This window comes from Trichechus manatus, unplaced genomic scaffold (assembly GCF_000243295.1).
Source record: "Trichechus manatus latirostris isolate Lorelei unplaced genomic scaffold, TriManLat1.0 scaffold00038, whole genome shotgun sequence".
Taxonomy (NCBI): domain Eukaryota; kingdom Metazoa; phylum Chordata; class Mammalia; order Sirenia; family Trichechidae; genus Trichechus; species Trichechus manatus.
In genome coordinates, this window is record NW_004443974.1 from 14,565,020 (window position 1) to 14,583,580 (window position 18,561).

Genomic DNA, 18,561 nt, shown 5'->3' on the forward strand with positions numbered 1-18,561 from the left:
GGGGCCATGTCTTCTGGGGTCCCTCCAGTCTTAATCAGACCATTAAGTCTGGTCTTTTTACTAGAATTTCAGTTCTGCACCCCACCTTTCTCCTGCTCCATCAGGGACTCTCTGTTGTGTTCCCTATCAGGGTGGTCATTGGTGGCAGCCAGGCACCACTTAGTTCTTCTGGTCTCAGGCTGATGAAGTCTCTGGTTTATGTGGCCCTTTCTGTCTCTTGGACTAATAACTTTCCTCGTGTCCATGGTGTTCTTCATTCTCCTTTACTCCAGGTAGGCTGGGACCAATTGATGCATCTTAGATGGCCACAGGTCTTCAGTTTTTTCACTCTCCTTTGCTCTGAATAGAAGAGACCAATAGTTGTGTCTCAAGATGGACCCTCACAAGCTTTTAAGATCCCAGATGCTACTCACCAAAGAACATTGTCTTTAAGAACTGTGTTGTGCCAACTGACATAGATGTCCCCCAAGGCTATGGTACAGAAACGTTTTGAAACAGCCAGCTGCGAAGGAAGCAAGGAGCAGGCAGCTTTATGGGAAGGGAGTGGGAGAGCGCTGTGTCCCTTCTCTACCTGGTACCTGCTGTGGTGTCAGTGTCCCTGACTCTCCTGCCCTGCTTTGTTTCCTTCTGGAATGGCCAGTGCTAGCAGGGGCTGAGAGCAGACTGGGGGAATAAGCAGAGGACAGTAGATCATGAGGGTCCTGCCAGGACAGGGTGCAGGGATTCTGGTGGGCCAGGGTCATCACATGCTAAGGAAGGATTGATGCAGGCGTCGCAGGCTGACTGGCAGGGACGAGAGCAGGGAAGACAGGGCAGGCTGATGGTTAGAGCACAGGCTTTGAGTCTCCTTTACTGCTGTGGGACCTTGGACAAATCACCTGACCTCTCTGTGCCCCAATGTCTTCATCTGTGAAATGGGGATAATTAAATCTACCACAAAGGGTTCATGTGGTGATTGAATGAGGTTATTGTTAGTTGCTGTTGAGTGGATTCTGACTCATGGCAACCCCATGTGTGCAGAGTAGAACTGCTCCATAGAGTTTTCAAGGCTATGACCTTTCGGAAGCAGATCACCAGTCCTGTCTTCCGAGGTGTCCCTGGGTGAGTTGTAACTGCCAATCTTTCGGCTAGTAGTTTTGTGCTATGCAGGATTCCCTACTGAATGAGGAACTATATACAAAGGCTTAGTACAGTGCCTAGCATTGGGACGTGTTATCACGGGGCTGTTAAAAAGGTTCCATCTGATGGTGGGATCCCTGATGGCCCAGTGCTTAAAAGTTTGGCTGCTAACCAAAAGGTCAGCATTCAAGTCCACCAGCCGCTCCTTGGAAACCTTATGGGGCAGTTTTGCTCTGTCCTATAGGGTCGCTATGAGTCAGCATCAACTCGATGGCAATGGTTATGGGCAGGACATCAGTTGCTGAGCAGGACCCACCTGGGCCTCTTGCCCTTCAAGATGCCCTTATGGGGTGGGCAGGGAAGGGAGTGACCGGCCTGACCTTTAGAGGCTTAGCCTCTTTGACAACCTCACCTTGCTGTGGGCAGTGTTGGGATGGCCGTGTCCCTGCTTCAGCCTAACTCAGAGGAGAAAACGTCCCACTCACATCACGCTCTTGTCTGATCTTGGCCCACCTTCCCCTCACCCTCCGGCTATCTCAGCAACCTCACTCCATAAGGGAACAGCTGAAGTCATTAGATGGAGTTGTGTCCTGTTTTCTTTTTGACACCTGACCCCATCATTTCAGCTGCGGAATTCCCAAGGCTCCCACCTTCGGGTGCCCTGTGTGTCCTGACAGGTCCTCGTGTGTCGGCCGTCTACCCCACGTCCCTTAGATTGTCATCTCTCGGGTAAGGGAACAGTGGTTTCTCTACATGTTCCCTGTCTCTAGACGCTAAGCACGGGGCCATAAGCAACTCTGAGCACGATACTCTCAGAACCCCCTCCTTTGATGTTTGACGGGGAGTGGCGTCTTCGTGCGGACCCCAGTTAGGACAGAGAGCAGGTGTGGGCAGGTGTGAGTTCAGCAGACCAGTTTCTCTGAGCATTGGGCCTCCTCAGCATTTGCCTTCAATCCCCACCTCAGCTCCAGTCAGGGCCTCCGGGGCTGGCAAACAACTTTCCCTCACTGAAGTTCAGTTTCTTCATCTTTAAAATGGACATCACCTTGCTCAAAGGGCTGTTAGGGGCATTCAAGAATAAAGTTTGCAGAGTTCCCAGCAAGGTCTGGCCCGGTGAGGGTGATGGATTGTAGCTGATCCTCCACCCTCTAGCTTCCCTTTGTGCTAAGAATTGTCCTTCCAGGAGTGCCCTTCTCAGCTGCAGGAGCCAAGCTACCCTCAGGGGCCAATTCATGAACTAATTAAAAACAACACACATTTGAGTGTACTTTCTATATGCCAGTCCTGTGCCAAGTGTGATCTCACTCAATCCGTACAAGATGGTGTGACAACTGTCCCTTCTTTGTAGATGATGAAAGTGAGGCTCAGAGAGATGAGGGCACTTGCCTGAGGTTGCACAGCTGGTGAAGGCAGATCCCGGAGTTGGACTGCAAAGCCACAGTCCGGGAGCTGGACTGCCGTCAGCTGACCGGGTATCTGGCAGATCCTGTGCTGGGTCCGGGGTTACAGGGGTGATAAGTTCGGTTGGAACAAACCAGAGTCCCCTCTGAGCTTGCTGCACTGCCCCAGTGCTGGTTTACTCATTTCCCTGGCAACAGAGGCTAGGGGGAGGGTGTGTGTGGTGGGGGGGAGGTGCAGGCATGTGGGGGGAGCCAGCTGCCAGCCCATATGCTCTACCCACCAGTACCGAGCTGTCTGTGGTGTTGAGACGGGCTATGTGGAGAAGATGGGGAGACGGAGTGCCTTGTGCAATAGCGTGGCTTTGGAGAGGTTGTTCTTATGAGTCTTGCTTTACCCTCTTCCTCCCCCATGCTGAGCATGGGGCTGAATAACCAAGTGCTCCGAGTACAGTTGTTGGTAGTTGGTGAGTTGGCCCTGACTCACAGCAACCCGTTGTAGAACAGAACGAAACGTTGCCCAGCCCTGTGTCATTTTCATGATTGTTGGTATGCTTGAGTCCACTGTTATGGCCACTGTGTATTTCGTCTTCCAGCACTGTGCTCAGACAATATTCTGTTGTGATCCATAGGGTTTTCATTGGCTGATTTTCAGAAGTAGATTGCCAGGCCTTTCTTCCTAGTCTCTTAGTCTGGAAGCTCCCCTGAAACCTGTCCACCATGAGTGACCCTGCTGGTGTTTGAAATACCAGTGGCATAGCTTCTAGCATTATAGCAATGTGCAGGGTGGCCAAGTGCAGTATCTGGGTTAATTCTCATGTCGACCTTCATCATCCTTATACAGATGAGGCTCAGAGAGGTGAAGTCACTTGTCAAAGGTCACACAGCTAGCATGAGGCAAAGATATGAGCCCTTGCCCATGACATCCAGGTATGTGCCTGGGACCTCCATGTGGCACTGTCTCTTTGAACAGGGATTCTCAGCTGTTTTGGGCCCTGGGCAGGAACGCCTGGTGGGTCGGTGATGTTGTGTCTCTTTTACCCTATTTTGCCTGGTCTGCTGCCTCCAGGTACAAAGGCTTCATCAAGGACTGCCCCAGTGGGCAGCTGGATGCAGCAGGCTTCCAGAAAATCTACAAGCAATTCTTCCCCTTTGGAGACCCCACCAAGTTCGCCACGTTTGTTTTCAATGTCTTTGACGAAAACAAGGTGAGCCAGGGATGGATGGGGCCTGTGCCAGCCCCGAGTCTCCTCCCTCTTGCAGCAGCCTGCTTAGCTCCCGCAGCATCTCCACACCCACTCTCTCCTGCCGATGTTCGCTTCTGGAGAAGGAACACACAAATATGCACACACACGCACACACACACAGATGCACATAGAAGCATGCACATATACACACATGTACACTCACACAATGCACTCGTGTGTGTGCGCACATGCACTACATATGCATACACACAGATGCATGCACACATGCACACATATACTGTGTGCACACATGCACCCATGGATACTTGTACACACACAAACGTGTACTACACACATACACACACACATACTCACACATGCACACCCTGAACTTTCTCTTACAAGCACAAAATACAAATACTTCTAGGGATAGTAACAGGATTAGTAAACATCACCAACATTTACTGAACATTTATTGTATGCTAAGCCCTTTGTATGGATTATTTTTATTGAGGTCTCACAAATACTCTCTGGGGTAGGTACTGTTTTTTTGTGTTTGTTTTTTAAATTTTATTTTGTGGGGTAGGTACTTTTAATACCCCCACTTTGCAGATGAGGAAACTGAGGCTCTGAGAATTGAAGGGACACACTCAATATCCAACAGGATCAGAAAATCCTTAAAGTAACTGTCTTAGGCTGGGTTCTTTAGAGAAGTAAACCAGTAAAGCATATAAATATATATATAGATTTATATTAAGGAAATGGCTCATGCAGTTGTAGAGGCTCGAATGTCCCAAGTCTATGGGTAGGATAGAGGCTTCTACTGATTCACATAGCCACAGGGGCTCGCAAACCCAAGATCGGCAGGTCAGACAGCCGGGCTCTTGCTCACAGGCTGAGAAAGATCTACGAATCCCAAGATCGGTGGGCAAGATCGCAGGTAAGCTGCTAGCTCAAGTCCCAAGACCCGGAGGTCAGATGAACAGGAGCCAGCTGCAGGATCTGGAGCAAGCAGAAGTCCACGAGCCTTGCCAGAATGTCCACTTATATTCAATGTAGGCCACATGCCCAAGGAAACTCCCTTTCAACTGACTGGCTACTCATGGCACATCCCATCATGGAGGTGATCACATTATATCAAACCTCATCATGGAAGTGATCACAACATCATGCAACTGCCAAACCACTGAGAATCATGGCCCAGCCAAGTTGACACACAACCTTAACCATCATGGTAACCTTTTCCTCCTGGCTATAACAGCAACACATACCTTGTCAGAAATTTGGAAAATTTGAGATAATAAAAATGACCCATAATCACATCTCCTAGAGACAATTACTAACATCTGAACATGTATCCTTCCAGGTGTTTCTATTCCTAGTAACTGTTTTATAAAATTGCAATCATCTTATATACACTATTTTTATAATCTGTTTTTTAACGTAGCAATATATCAAAACTAACATCCTATGTTATTTGATAATCTTCTACAATGTTATTTTAAAATGTTTTCATTTGTTTTAATCTGATTACATACGTAACGCTCACCTGATATACCCTGGTGATGCAATGGTTAAGCGCTTGGCTACTAACCAGAAGTTTGCCAGTTCAAACCCACTACTGGCTCTGCGGGAGGAAAGATCTGGTGATCTGCTCCTGTCAAGATTACAGCCTAGGAAACCCTATGGGGCAGTTCTATTCTGTCCTATAGGGTGATAGGGTCGCTAGGAGTCAGAGAACAACTCTCTCTCTCTCCCTCTCTCTCTCTCTGTATATATATACACACACATATATATAGTGAGTGGCCCCCTAAGCTCTCACCACTGCAGACAGTATATCTGCAGTTGGTGTCTCCATAGTTGGCATATCCACAAGCCTTCCAGATTATGTCCCACGATGGCATTTTTCATGGCTATGTAGTATTCATACGTGGATTTACTGTAGCTTGCTTCCGGGTTACCCTGCTGCTGGGCACTCAGGTTGTTTCCATTCTGACAGGCACTGGCTTTCTCCCCAGCTGCCCCTGGGCTGGGAGTCACATGCCCTGGCCCTGCTCTGACATGCTTCCCCTCTCTGGGCCTCAGCTTCCTTATCTGCAAAACTAATCGGTTGGATTAAACCATCTTTAGGGTCCTTCCCTCTTCAAAAGCCTGGGGGTGTTTCTGGGGTGGGTCTTGCCAGAAAAGGGTTGGTGTGTGTTGGTGGTACCCTCTGGTTCTTTCTTGCTTCAGAAGTTGGGTTGGGCTGTCCTTTAGCCTGGCCCCTATTTCCTGTCCTTGCTGTTCCCTTTCTAATATTTCCCCTTTCTCGCTTGTTTCCCCTCAACCTCTGTCTCCCCTTTCCTCTCCTTCCACATCCCCCTTCCTTCTTTTGTCCCCTTGTCCCTTTGCTCCTGCCCTCCCCATTTGGGTGTCCATCGGCCACGGCATCTGGTGTCTGCTACTGCCCATCACCACCACCCCCTGAAGTCCCGCCTGGCCCAACCAGGTGGCCCAGTGCTGAGTGAGGCCAACCCCTCTTGTTCTCTCTCTTGTCAGGATGGGCGCATTGAGTTCTCTGAGTTCATCCAGGCACTGTCGGTGACCTCAAGGGGAACCCTGGATGAGAAGCTGCGGTGTAAGTCCTACCTCCTTTGGGCATGTCAGGCAGCAGCTGGGAGATCTTGGCCCTTGCCAGGAGAAGGCATCAGACACACATGGCAGCAACCACAGAAGGAGTCCCTGCTTAGAGGTCAGGACAGCGCACCCTGGCCTGGTGGCCTCTGCAGAGGGTCCAGGTCTGCGGAGATAGCCCAGCCTGGGGTCTCACATGACCAAATAACCAGGCCAGGCTGTCAGTCCACGGGTAAGAGGGTGGCCCAGACATTTTGCTCTTCCAGGTGAGAGGGTTTCATGTGGGAGGTGGCCATGATGGGGGCGAGGCTCAGGGGATAGGGGAGGGCAAGTGGGGCACATGGCTGGCAGGAGCAAAGGTGAGATTCAGTAGGTAGAGACACAATGCTGTGGGCAGTGCGGCCTGGAGTCAAAAGCCCCAAATATCAGGGCTGGACTCACCATTTAGGTGGCCGATATTATGATTACTGATTTCATTCATTCATTCATTTATTCCTCCCTTTACTCATTTATTCAACGAATATTGACTGAACACGGCCATGTGTCAGCTCTGGGCAGGAGGCTGGGAATAAGATGGACAGGTCCCTGCTCTCATGAGGCTCAGTCATTCTAGAAGGGAAACATTGTTCAAACAATCTCATAAAACTGCAACCAAGGCAGGAGGAGGGAGACTGTGATAGAGGAACTGACCTTGTTACAGCTCAGAAGGCTAAGAGTTGTGGGGAGGAAGGAGGGAAGAAGGTTCTAGGCAGGGAACAGCATGTATGAGGTCTGTGGAGGGAGGGATGAGAGAGAGCCACAGAGGTGAGAATGTGCAGGCACATGACGGCCCTTTGGCTGGGACACAGTGCAAGAAAGAGAATCTGAGGGAGAGAAGAGAAGATGAAAACACTTTGGGCCAGAGCTCACTGCTCGCTAAGACATTTATACTTTATTTCACTGGCAATGAAAGAAACCCCCTGCAGCTTCTCTAGTTGAAATGGTATGTGTGTGTGTGTGCACGTGATTCTGTGGCCATCCAGCCCTTTGCGTCCTGATGTAAATAGTCATTGACTGAATGAGGAGCGGGGCTCTCAGTCCCTGGCTGCGTGCTGAGGTGCAGAGAGGAGAGGGGGTGTTGAAGCACCTCTCCCCCTGCCCCGGGCCAGGGATATAGCTCAGCTGTGGCTGGTTGGTTGCAGGGGCCTTCAAGCTCTATGACCTGGATAACGACGGCTACATCACCCGGAACGAGATGCTGGATATCGTGGATGCCATCTACCAGATGGTGGTGAGAAGCCTGGGTCTTGTGGGGCAGGGAGTGGCAGGAGGGCGTCACATTTAGTGACTGGGCCTACCCAGCGGAACCTCCCCTGTGCATCTGCTCTCCTGCCTGGGGTCACTCTGTGCAGTTCCACTTTGGGAGGCAGGGGGAGGTGGGGACAGTACTGGGGCTGGTGTGCATGGGATGATCCGGACCAGGATAGCAGAGACGGCAGGGCAGTGGGAGGGAGAGGTGATCCTCATTAGGAACCAGCTCAAGTCTGGGGCAAGTGTTTGACCAAGACCCCAAAGCCAAAGTGCCTTGTCTGTCCCTGGCAGGGGAACACTGTGGAGCTTCCTGAGGAGGAGAACACCCCTGAGAAGAGGGTGGACCGGATCTTTGCTATGATGGACAAGGTGAGGCTGGGTGGACCTGGTCCTTGACCAGGGAGGTAAGGTGTGAGAGGGAGGTCTGGGCCCCAGTGATCAAGAAGGGAGACCCAGGGGCCTGAGCCTGGTTTTGCCTCACCACTCATGAGACTAACTCAAAGCAGGGGGCCCAGCCTGGTGTAATGTCTACCAGCTGGCAGCTGTTCCCATCATATTAAACATCTGCAGGTTTTAAGTACGTTTACCCAATGCTTTTTCTTTAATCAAGGACTCTTAGCCCCTCCCCTCATCTTTTTTTTTTTTTTTTTTTTTACAGTCATGGACCGATTTGGCATTCTGGTGAAGCCTATAGGCTTCTCAGACTAATGTTTTAAATGCATAAAATAAAACCCATAGAATCACGAAAGAAGCTAATTATTTTGGAATCCATTTATCAAAATGTTTTTAAAAAAAGAATTTGTGATACAGTATCATGTGGACTTTTTATTAACAAATTAAATAACAAGATTCAATGGTGCGTCTAATAACTTCTGTAATTTCGAAGTAGTGATAGGTGTCCATGACACCTGCAGCAACTGTGGTTTGTTATGAAAATACCTGTGATACCCGTTGTTGGCAAAGTCACAGGTACTGCTGGCTCCTTTGGGGATTGTCACTTGCCTTTATCCTTAAAGGAAGAGGTAACATTTCAGCTAGAGGTTAGTGAAAAGAAAGACCTAATTTTTTTCCCATTCAGATTCACAGACCTGCTGAGTTCTAGCCACAGACCCCAGGTTAAGAAACCTTCTTTAAATCAAACTTGTTTTTCTAAACTGAAATAACTTTGTTTTAAATGGAAACTTAGTATCATGATAGTAAGGATACCCTATATTGCATGCTTAAAAAAAAAAAAAAAGAATATAAATAATTGCAGTGAAATGGGGCTTGTAATTACATTTTGGATGGATACAGTTGCTTGCCCTGAAAGCTTTGAGCCTGAGGCCTGCACTTAGTTTGAAAAGGGAGATTAGCCTGTGTTAGAGCAGTATTAAAGATGTGCCAGCCTTAGACCAAGCCATTCTCTTTTTAATTATCAAAAGATTTAGTGACAGAGAGTGGAACAAGGAATAATAACTTTCTCAAAGTGTGATTCAATGTTATTTAATGCTAAGGTCATGCACCCCTTAAATCCCCCCGTCCACACCTCCCTTGTTTTGGGAGATGGTACAGATCCTGGAGCCAGACTGACAGAGGTGTAAATTCTGTCTTCCCCACTTACTGGCCATGTGACAGAGCCTCAGTTTCCTCGTCAGTAAGTTGGGGATAAGAGCAATACCCTCTTCTTAGGGTGGCTGTGAGGATTCCGCGAGATCAACTATGTGTTGTGTTTGGCATGTACAGGGCACACAGCAGGTGGCTAGTGCAGGAGAGTAGCCCTGCTGTGCTTGTTAGAACCATCAGCATAGTTTTGCCTCTCTGGGCCTCAGGAGGTGGGCTGAGTGGTCTCCAAGGCCTTTTTCTTTCAGTCTCACAGGTCTCCTTGAGAGATGCTCCAGGGGAAGGAATTCTGGCCCAAACCATCTCTCCCCCCATCTCTCCCCCAGGCGACTCACCAAAGTCCCTCCGTGTCCTTGCATGAGCTTTGTCCGTTTGTCTCCTTCCCAGGTCTCCCAGGGTCCAGGGTGGGCTGCTGCAGGCGTGATTAAAATGCCTTCTAAGGGTGACCTCAGAGAAATGTGTAGGCTCTTAGCCCTTTTGGTTTAATCACCATCCATGGGAATTAATAATAGTGATAACCATAACTATGGAGTCACGGGGTGCTTCCAGTTTGCCAGGCACTTTACAGCCTGAGCTCATGGAGCTCTCACTCCAGTGCCCTGAGGAAGCCATATGTCCCCAGATGAGGAAGCAGACTCCCAGAGAGGTAGGTTATGTGCCTAAGGTCACCCAGCCAGTAAGCGCCCAGGTCTGTCTGATGTCCAACTCGTCTTATCTAGTGAGCTGCATCATCACCCTCCTCACCTGATTTTGGAAGCTTTCTTGGGACCAGGCCTGGGTTGGGCTTAGGGAGGAGGCATCTGGGATCTAGGCTAGAGACTCCTGTCCTAGGAGGCTGCTTGTCTCTCCACCTTCAGCCGCTCCTCTCTGCTTACAGAATGCCGACGGGAAGCTGACGCTACAGGAGTTCCAGGAAGGGTCCAAGGCAGACCCATCCATCGTGCAGGCTCTGTCCCTCTATGACGGGCTGGTATAGTCCAGGGCCCGGAGCTGGGGTGAGTGCAGAGGACTCGAGGCCTGGGAGGTGGGAAGGTGAAAACCCAGCCACATGACACCCAGAGTTGCAGGCAAGTCCCTGGGTTTCCTGGGGGCACTTGGGGTCTTCCCAGTGGGGGTATAGCTGGCAGGGGGAGGCCTAGGAAAGGGCATTCAAATCAGCCAGAGCCCCTCTGTTTTTATCATTTGTGTATACCCAGATTCATCCTGAGAGCTTGCTTGAATAGAAGTTTCCCTGGCTTGAAAACCACAGTTCTCAGCCAGGGGCAGAGATCTGGGAGAGCAGGGGTTTTCTCCTCCCTTCTCTGAGTGGCCAGAAGACTTAAGCTCCTGGCTGTCTTGCTCAATAGCTCAAATGTGGTTTATTTTATTATCCAGTTGGATTTGATGTAAGTGCAGAGCCTCTGGTGCTGCTAGAGAGCTGTCTTCCTTTTTCTTCTTTCGTGTCTTCTTTTTTATGCGTCTTCTCTGTTATGTCCTTCACTTTGGCTGGGGGGAATGGAAGTGAATGCCCTCCAAGGTCTTGTCCAGCTATAAACATTCTTGTACATGTCTTTTGGTGAGCAGACGTATGCATTCCGTTGGTATACCCCTAAGAGTAGAATTGCTGGGATATGTGTATATCCAGCTTCATAGATACTACCAAACAGTTTTCCAAGGTGGTTGTACCATTTTACATTCTCACTAGTAGTGTATGAGAGTTCCAGTTGTTCCATGACCTTGCCAACACTGGATGTTTTCTGTCTTTTTAATTTTAGCCACTTTGGTTGGTGTGTAGTGATAGCTCATTATAATTTCAATTTGCATTTCTCTGATGAGCAGTGAAGTGCAGCACCTTGTCATATGTGTAATGTCCATTTTAATATCCTGTTTTGTGAAGTGTTGTATTATTAGTCATCTATTGCTGCGTAATACATTACCACAAAATAGCACCTTAAAAGAACAAACATCAGGAATTTGGGCACAGCTTGAATGGGCGCCTCTTGCTCAAGGTCCCTCATGAAGTTGCAGCCAAGCTGTTGGTAGGGTGACCAACCATTGCAGTTTGCCCAAGACTGTTCCAGATTTAGCATTGAAAGTCCCACATCCTGGGAAACCCCTCAGTCTCAGGCAAACTAGGACAGTTGGACGGGGCTGCAGTCTTATCTGAAGGCTCGGCTGAGGGGGGAATCCACTTTCAAGCTCATTCATGTAGTTTGACAGGCCTGGATCCCTCGACATGTGGGCCGCTGCACAGGGCTACCTCACAATATGGCTGCTGCCTTCCCTCAGCAATCCAAGAGAGGGGGAGAGAGAGCCCAAGATGAAAGTCACAGTCTTTTTATAACCTAATGTTGGAAATGACATCTCATCACTTCTTTTCAACAATGCCTTTGGCTATTTTTGGCTATTTGCATTTCTGTGTAAATTTTAGAGTCATCTTGTAAATTTCTACACGCACACACATTGGGATTTTGATTGGGATGGAGTTGAATCTATAATTCAATTTGGGGACAATTGGCATAGTTTTAATTCCTAAGAGAGGAACCTGACTGGCCCAAGTAATGTTTTCAGCTCATCCCACACAAATCAGGAAAATAGCTTCCTTCATCAGAATGAACACTTGAACAAAAACTTCATACCCAGTAACTAGGCCACATACATGTGATCAAACCAATTTGTAAGGGAAGCATCTGACAGATGCTCAGTATGCAGGCCTGGGTTCCTCGGTGTACATTGATCTATTGTCTGATTCTTCCTGGCCCCCTTTTGCGAATCGCCATCAGTGGTCTCACTGACAACCACCATGTAATCTTGTGTATTTCCTCAAGGCCATGGGAAAAAGGAATACAAACATGGGTTCTTGATGTATCCCCACGAGAAAAAGACACACAGTGTAATTAATTTTTTCAAAGTGTACGATTATTTTTGAATCATCTTATTTTTTTCTCACAGTTTTCTATGAGTATATGTATGTGTGTACATTTCTTCAACGAGTTCATACCATATGTTGTTACCTGCTTTTTTGTTTTTTAATGAACAACTCATAGAAAACATATTATTTTTTCTTTTGGAGACTCAACTCTAGGAAAATAGGTTGTAATGTGTTTTACCCTACTTGGCTTAAAATTCATATTCTGTTATGACCACACTGGCTTCTCTTACCATGATTTGTGTGGACATATACCTTAACCTCGTCAGCGACAGGTTGGCCAAGAAGGTTTAATTTATTTTCGTGACAAACTTTTCAGAGTGGAATAAGGGCCCTCATGTGACATGATCCACCTTTCTATCGCTCTGCCTTAAAATTGCTCTCCTCATTCTCAAAAGCTTTTCCTAGAGCCTAAACCTGTAAAACCCATTGCTGTCAAGTAGATACTGACTCATAGCGACTCTATTGGACAGAGTAAAACTGCCTCATGTGGTTTCTAAGGAGCGGCTGGTAGATTCGAACTGCCAACCTTTTGGCTAGCAGCCGAGCTCATAATCGCTTCGCCACCAGGGCTCCTTCCTAGAGCCTACTTAATAGTAATTATATCTCATATGTGTTCCATCACTTTTGTGATTTATTTGCCTCCTCAGGTTCCTGATGTATCATAATTCTTAGATAAATTACTGTTATATAATTCGCTGAATTATTCAGGACCCAAGATCATGAATATTTTCTACATCATTAAATGTTGTTCGAGATCATTGGATTTAAAAGTACTTGATGAGTTTTATGTTTATGGTTATTGGACATTTAGGTTGCCCCCATCTACCTTTTTGTACTATCATAGATGATACTGCAGTGAACGTCTTAATTATTTCTCAAGGGTAAATAGTAAGAATCAAAGGGATAGTTCAAAGGCTTTGCGCGTCTTTAAGACTTCTGACATATATGCCACCTTGCCTGCGACCCTCCTGTGAGCTCTGTGTGAGTGAACTCCTGGCCAAAAAAAACCAGTTGCTGTGGAGTTGACTCTGACTCATGGCAATCCCATGTGTGTCAGAGTAGAGCTGTGTTCCATAGGGTTTTCAGTGGCTGATTTTTCAGATGTAGATCATCAGGCCTTTCTTCCGAGGTGCCTCTGGGTGGATTTGAACCTCCAACTTTTTAGTGAGCAGCCAAGCATGTTAACTGTTTGCACCACCCAGGGACTCGTGAGCCCCTGGCAGCCAGCTCTTAACCTCCCTCACTTCCTTGTGTCTTCCAGATGCCTGGGAACCACTTGCCTCCTCTCGTGCCATGAGGCCACCTCAGCCCTGACCTCACCCTCATCTGTGTCCACTCCGCCTTTCTCCACATCCATACCCTGCAGGGCTGCACTTGAACCGTGAGGCCTCAGCTCTCCTTCCCCCTGCCCTGCACCCACCCGACGCCTGAAGCCACTGGCTCCACTTGCCAACAACCTCCGCTTGTCCGGGATGAAAACCACAAAACGAAACAGCCCTCTGCAAAACTAAGGACTCAGCTGCCTCCCAGGCGGCCTATCTGTTCCTCCTGCTCTCTTGCGTGTGTGCTTTTGTTTATTTTTTTTAATTTCAAACAGACATTTAACAAGAAAAATAAAACAACTACCTTCTGTCCTAGAAGATATGGACTGACAGATGGGGTGAAGGCTTTGGGGACCTCAGAGAACTCTGCCTCCTCCTGCCTCGTCCTCATGGAAGTCCTGGCCTCCACCTTAGGTGGGCTCAGGAGAGCTGGGGGGGGCACCTGATTAATGTTATTTGTTGTCTCATCCTTTAGCAGCAAAACCATCTGCGTAGCTCGGATGATTAATTATTATGACTATTTTTTGTGATAACAGTATTGTGCTTTTTGTGGTAAAAGTGAAGTTTTTTTTTTTTTATACATATATAATTGATATCTTTTATTTATTGGTTAACTGTTGCTGCTGCCTCGTGTGTCCAAAGCTCCAAGGGATGCGGGGCCTACCGTTTACATGTGCACATCCCCACCCACCTGCCCACACTCGCTTGGGAGGATGGTGGCCTGCAGCAGCCAAGAAGCCAAAAAACAGGTGTTTTTTTTTTTCTTTTCAGATGCTGTGCTTGATGCTTTGATAGGGGAAAGGTGGTAATTCTTAAATGGCTAATGCACTGTTCCCTCCATCCCGAATGCCTCCCTCCTGAATTCCTTTTTTCTGCCTCCTTTCACACCCCTCTGCATCCTGTGTCCTCCTCTGGGCCCCTAACATCCTTTCTGAGGATGATCAGGGCCATCTTTTGGTTTCTTAGCTCTTGCTTTTGTGTTTCCAGTAGCCTGGAAAAGGGGAGGCTCGTCCTAAGATTGGGAGCCAAGGAAGGGGGCAAGGGGCACACAGGCAAAAGCAGAGGATAAGGAGGGGAGGGCTTGGCAAGCAAGTGAGCAGAGGGGAGTAAGGGACGCCTCTGCCTCCTGGGGAGAGGCGTTGAAAATGGTTCATGAGCTCTCTCCCACTGTGATTTCCTACCCTCCTATCTGCTTTTTCCAGCAGACCACATGGCACTGTTCTTCCCTATCCCTTTCTAAGCTCCGGTGGGCAGCAGGGAGGGAGGGACTGCTGATAATCTCGTTCAGATAGGCTTTGCTCCTTGGCATTATGGTCAAGACCCATCCTTACAGGAGGTGTCTAGCTCTGCCTGCCGCTGGGACGGGCAGCCCCAGAGCAGCCACCAGGAGTGGAGTGTCAGATGCCCCTGGACTGCAGATCAGAAGGTCCAAGGTCTGGCCCCTTGCTCTGTCACTGTGAGCATTCCCTGCCCTCTCTGGGCCTCAGTTGTCCCATCTGTAGAACCAGGAGGCCTGGGCTGGTTTATCTTAAGGCCCCTTTCCATGTTGACATTGTATTCTAATTCTAAGAGCCTCGGATTTAGTTTCCTAAAGTTTGGGACTCTGTGGTCTGTGATTAAGTTTGCAAGGGCTTAGTAGACGTGGGAATGGTGTGATTCACAGCACAGCTCCTGTTTTTGCCTCTTGGCATGAGCCTTCAGAGAAACAGGAGTCACTTGTTGCTGGTGGGTGGGAGGTCTGTCCCAGTAACCAGAAAGTGTCAGATGGTGCTCTGTCCTTCTCTGCAGTGCTTCTTGGTCCCCACTAGACTCTACTGGGGCCAACTCAGCTGTCTTCAGCCCAGAACTAGTCCTTGCCAAGGGAAGGTTTCTAGGGTGAGGAGCAACCTCCTAGACTGTTGAGGGCCAGGCCTGGGTCTAGAATTCTTGTTTCTTCTTTGCAAAGTCAGCAGCGTGTCATCCCCTGCTTATTCCATCACTGCGAGGGGAAAAGTTGGCACTCAATTCCTGCTTTGGGTTCTTTGGTCTCCACTTTGCACTTTTGCGAGGAGGCCAGGGCATCTCCTGTTAATTAACCCTCAGCAAACACATCTTCAACCAGAGAAAGCCCTCTGCTAAAGAGAGCAACATTAGCCACGTGGGGCTTGCATGTCCATTTCTGTGGGCTGAAAACTATCAGCCACCTCCAGATTTCTCCCCTGTTGCATTAGCAGGCCCTTTGGCTGCACCCTGGCCCCACCTGTAAGCCCCCAGACCCTTCAGGGACCGGGAGCTGTCGTTCCAGGTTGGATTCTTTGAAGCCCTCACTGGTCAGCTTCCTGCCCTGACCACTGGTCCAGGAGACCTGGGACTCCCACCAGTTGCTGCTGTTTCTTGGCTTGGCTCTGACCTGAGACCGTAGCGCAGGGGATGGACTTGGTGATGTGGGATTGGAGGGGATGAGAGTGGGGCCTTTCCCCAGGCTAAATGACTTCTCTTTGGCCAGAATCTTGATTTGCTGATCTGGTCAAATGGGAGTGATGCTTTTGTTTGGTCATGACAGGGGTGCTTGCGGGTGAGAATTTTCCAGGGTGAAGGATGTGGATCCTTCCAGCTGAGGCACTCAGTTCCCAGCCATCCACTGAGCATCTGTGTATGAGGCCTTCCTCATCTTTCTTGCCCTTTGGCATTTTAGTTTCAAAGGTATGGCTTTTCGCCTTCGAAGGCGGTATCCTTGGGGACCACAGACCAAGGTGCCAGTGGGTCCCATGCCTCAGGCACACCTTTGACTCATGCCCCAAGACAGCCCAGAGCTATTGAAAGGGCCACCTTTTTTCCTGGTAGGGTGCTGGACACTAGTCATTTTGGCTCAAGGTTGCAGATAGGGACAGACTTCTGTCCCCTCCTTTCACCAGGCCTTGAGCTGGGGTACCCTCAGAATCCCATGGGAGGCCTCCTGAGCATCTGTGGGCCTCTCCCCAATGCTGTTTTCCACACGAGGCCCAGCCCCGTCAGATGCTGCTCTTTTGGGATTCCAGACCAGAAGCCGGGCTCTTATTTCCTCTGCTGATCTGCATCCCCAGGGCCCATCTCACGCCCCCAGGGCCGAGGTGTGGGGACCAGCCTCGGGCAGCGAACCTGCAGCTGCGCTGGCCTTTTCCTTGCAGAGTCTGATCCCCACTTTGTGTTGATGGTGACTTAGAGGAGAATGTCATGATCTCCCAGTAATTAAATATTTAACCAGGCAACGTTTAAAATAACGTGAAGGCGAATGTATGTGTCATCCTTTGTACTGACATCTCTTCCTCTGAAATGCTTTTGACAGCCGACTTCCCAGACAGGTGCATCTGGGCTTTTGGGGACATTGTCTCTCCTGGGGGAGGGCTGGGGTGCCTGGTGGCCTTCGGGGACAGGCAGCCTCTCTCTAGAGAAGGCCCCCATGCCGACCACGCAGAAAGCTACCAAGTTCCCAAGGGATCCAAGGAAATGTGGGAGCGCCCCCTGGTGGTTGAGAGCAGCAAAGGGATCTGGGAGCTCCAGCCCTGCCAAGTTCACAAGGGAAGTGGGAGATGGGGAGGGGGCTGTGATTTTACAAAGGTCCTGGGCTTCCAGTCCACTTTATTGGCAGTGTGTCTCCCAGACACCCCTCTTCTGGGTCTCCCCCAGGGATAGCAAGTTCATTAGTCTGAGGGAATTGTGATGGGAAGCCTTGCCCCCTTGCTTTTTTTAAAAATATCTGCGGAATAAACCCAATGGTTGATTTTTGAATGAATAAAAGGCTTTTGTTGAATAAACAGCTGGTCCCATCTTCTGTCTTGGCATCTTGGCATCTAGGCTCAGGCTCTGTCTACTCATCAGGATTGGGATAAACGTAAAATTCCCCCTCCCCGGCCTGCGATGTCCCTGTCTTTGCAGTGACCCATGGCCCCAGGGAAGGCCGCTCCTGTCCTGGTCTGACTCAGTGGCCTGCTTTCTCTGGGACCTTAGGCAAGTCACTTTCACTCACCGAATCTCAGTTTCTCCATCCATCAGATGGGAGCAAGAGTCTCTGCCCCGCCCACCTCACAGGGGTGTTGTGAGGACCAAACCAAGCAGTGGTCTGAATGATGTGCCCCACCCAAAGCCTGCAACTTTGAAAAGGAATTCGGGCAACTCTTGCTAAAATAAAAAAGAAAGAGAAAATAGACCAATGTTTCCTGCTGTGGTTGTTTGTTTTCTTTCCTGCCTGCCTTTCCAGCCCCCCTTAAGTCCCCTTTTGGGGTGTTCCCTGTCTAAACCTGCTGGTATGTGTCTCTGGGGAAGGGGCAGGCCCTTGCCCTGGCCAGGGGTGGGCAGGGGCCACGTGATATTCCCAGGTTCCCTCCTGTGCTCCTGTTGTATGTCATCCTCGTCACACCAATTAAACACGCTTCCTGGACTTGTCCTTGCCACCCTTGTATGGACCTGTTGCTTTGTCTGTTTCTGTTCTTTATTGTTTCAATTTAGGCTTCTTTGTCCTTCTGTGACACCCTCTCTCTTGCTTTGGGTGTTGTCTGCCCAGTTTCCCCAAGGGAAAGTATGTGCATAACGGGCATAATGATTAAGCCAGAAGATTTCAAACAGTGTTTCCCGGAGCCCAAGAATCAGCAGGGCCATGGGGTAGGGATCCCATGTACCAGCTACAGCATCTCCACTCCTTTTGTTTCATCTATTGAGATCTCCATAAGATTGCCTTTTAAAAAGGGCTTCTGCTGCCTTAAAAATGTTTGAAAATAATTGGCCTAGACCAGTGGTTCTCAAAGGTGAGTTAGTGTCATCAGAATCACCTGGAGGGCTTGTTAAAACCCAGATTGCTGGGCCCCACCCCCTGGAGTTTCCATTTCTAACAAGTTCCTAGGTGGTGCTGATATTGCTGATCTGGGGGCCACACTTTGAGAACCCTGGGTGAGATGTTTGCCTTGCAGGACAGCCGCAGTCCTGCCTCCATTTGCCCATCATTCATTCAACCCCCATGTGGCTTTTGCACCCGTGAAGTGCCAGGCACCAAGGACCCAGATATTAGCTGCTCACCACGTGGAGGGCTGTGTAGGGAGGTGGGTGGGGAGACGAGTAGCCCCTGTTGGCAGTTGGTGTGACTCATCATAGTTCCTCCTTGGCCTTGTTTC

At 49.1% G+C, this 18,561-nt stretch overlaps 1 protein-coding gene across 1 annotated transcript in view; it reads left to right on the top strand.

Annotated features, from left to right (window-relative positions):
• Positions 1-10,220, top strand: part of NCS1 (neuronal calcium sensor 1) — a 54,035-nt gene extending 43,815 nt beyond the window's left edge. The window contains exons 3-7 of the mRNA XM_004375759.2: positions 3,586-3,724; positions 6,242-6,320; positions 7,498-7,586; positions 7,898-7,975; positions 10,083-10,220. Of these exons, the coding sequence (XP_004375816.1) occupies positions 3,586-3,724; positions 6,242-6,320; positions 7,498-7,586; positions 7,898-7,975; positions 10,083-10,181 (484 nt within the window). The 3' untranslated portion in view covers positions 10,182-10,220. The remainder of the gene's footprint in view (positions 1-3,585; positions 3,725-6,241; positions 6,321-7,497; positions 7,587-7,897; positions 7,976-10,082) is intronic.
• Positions 10,221-18,561: the final 8,341 nt, after the last annotated feature.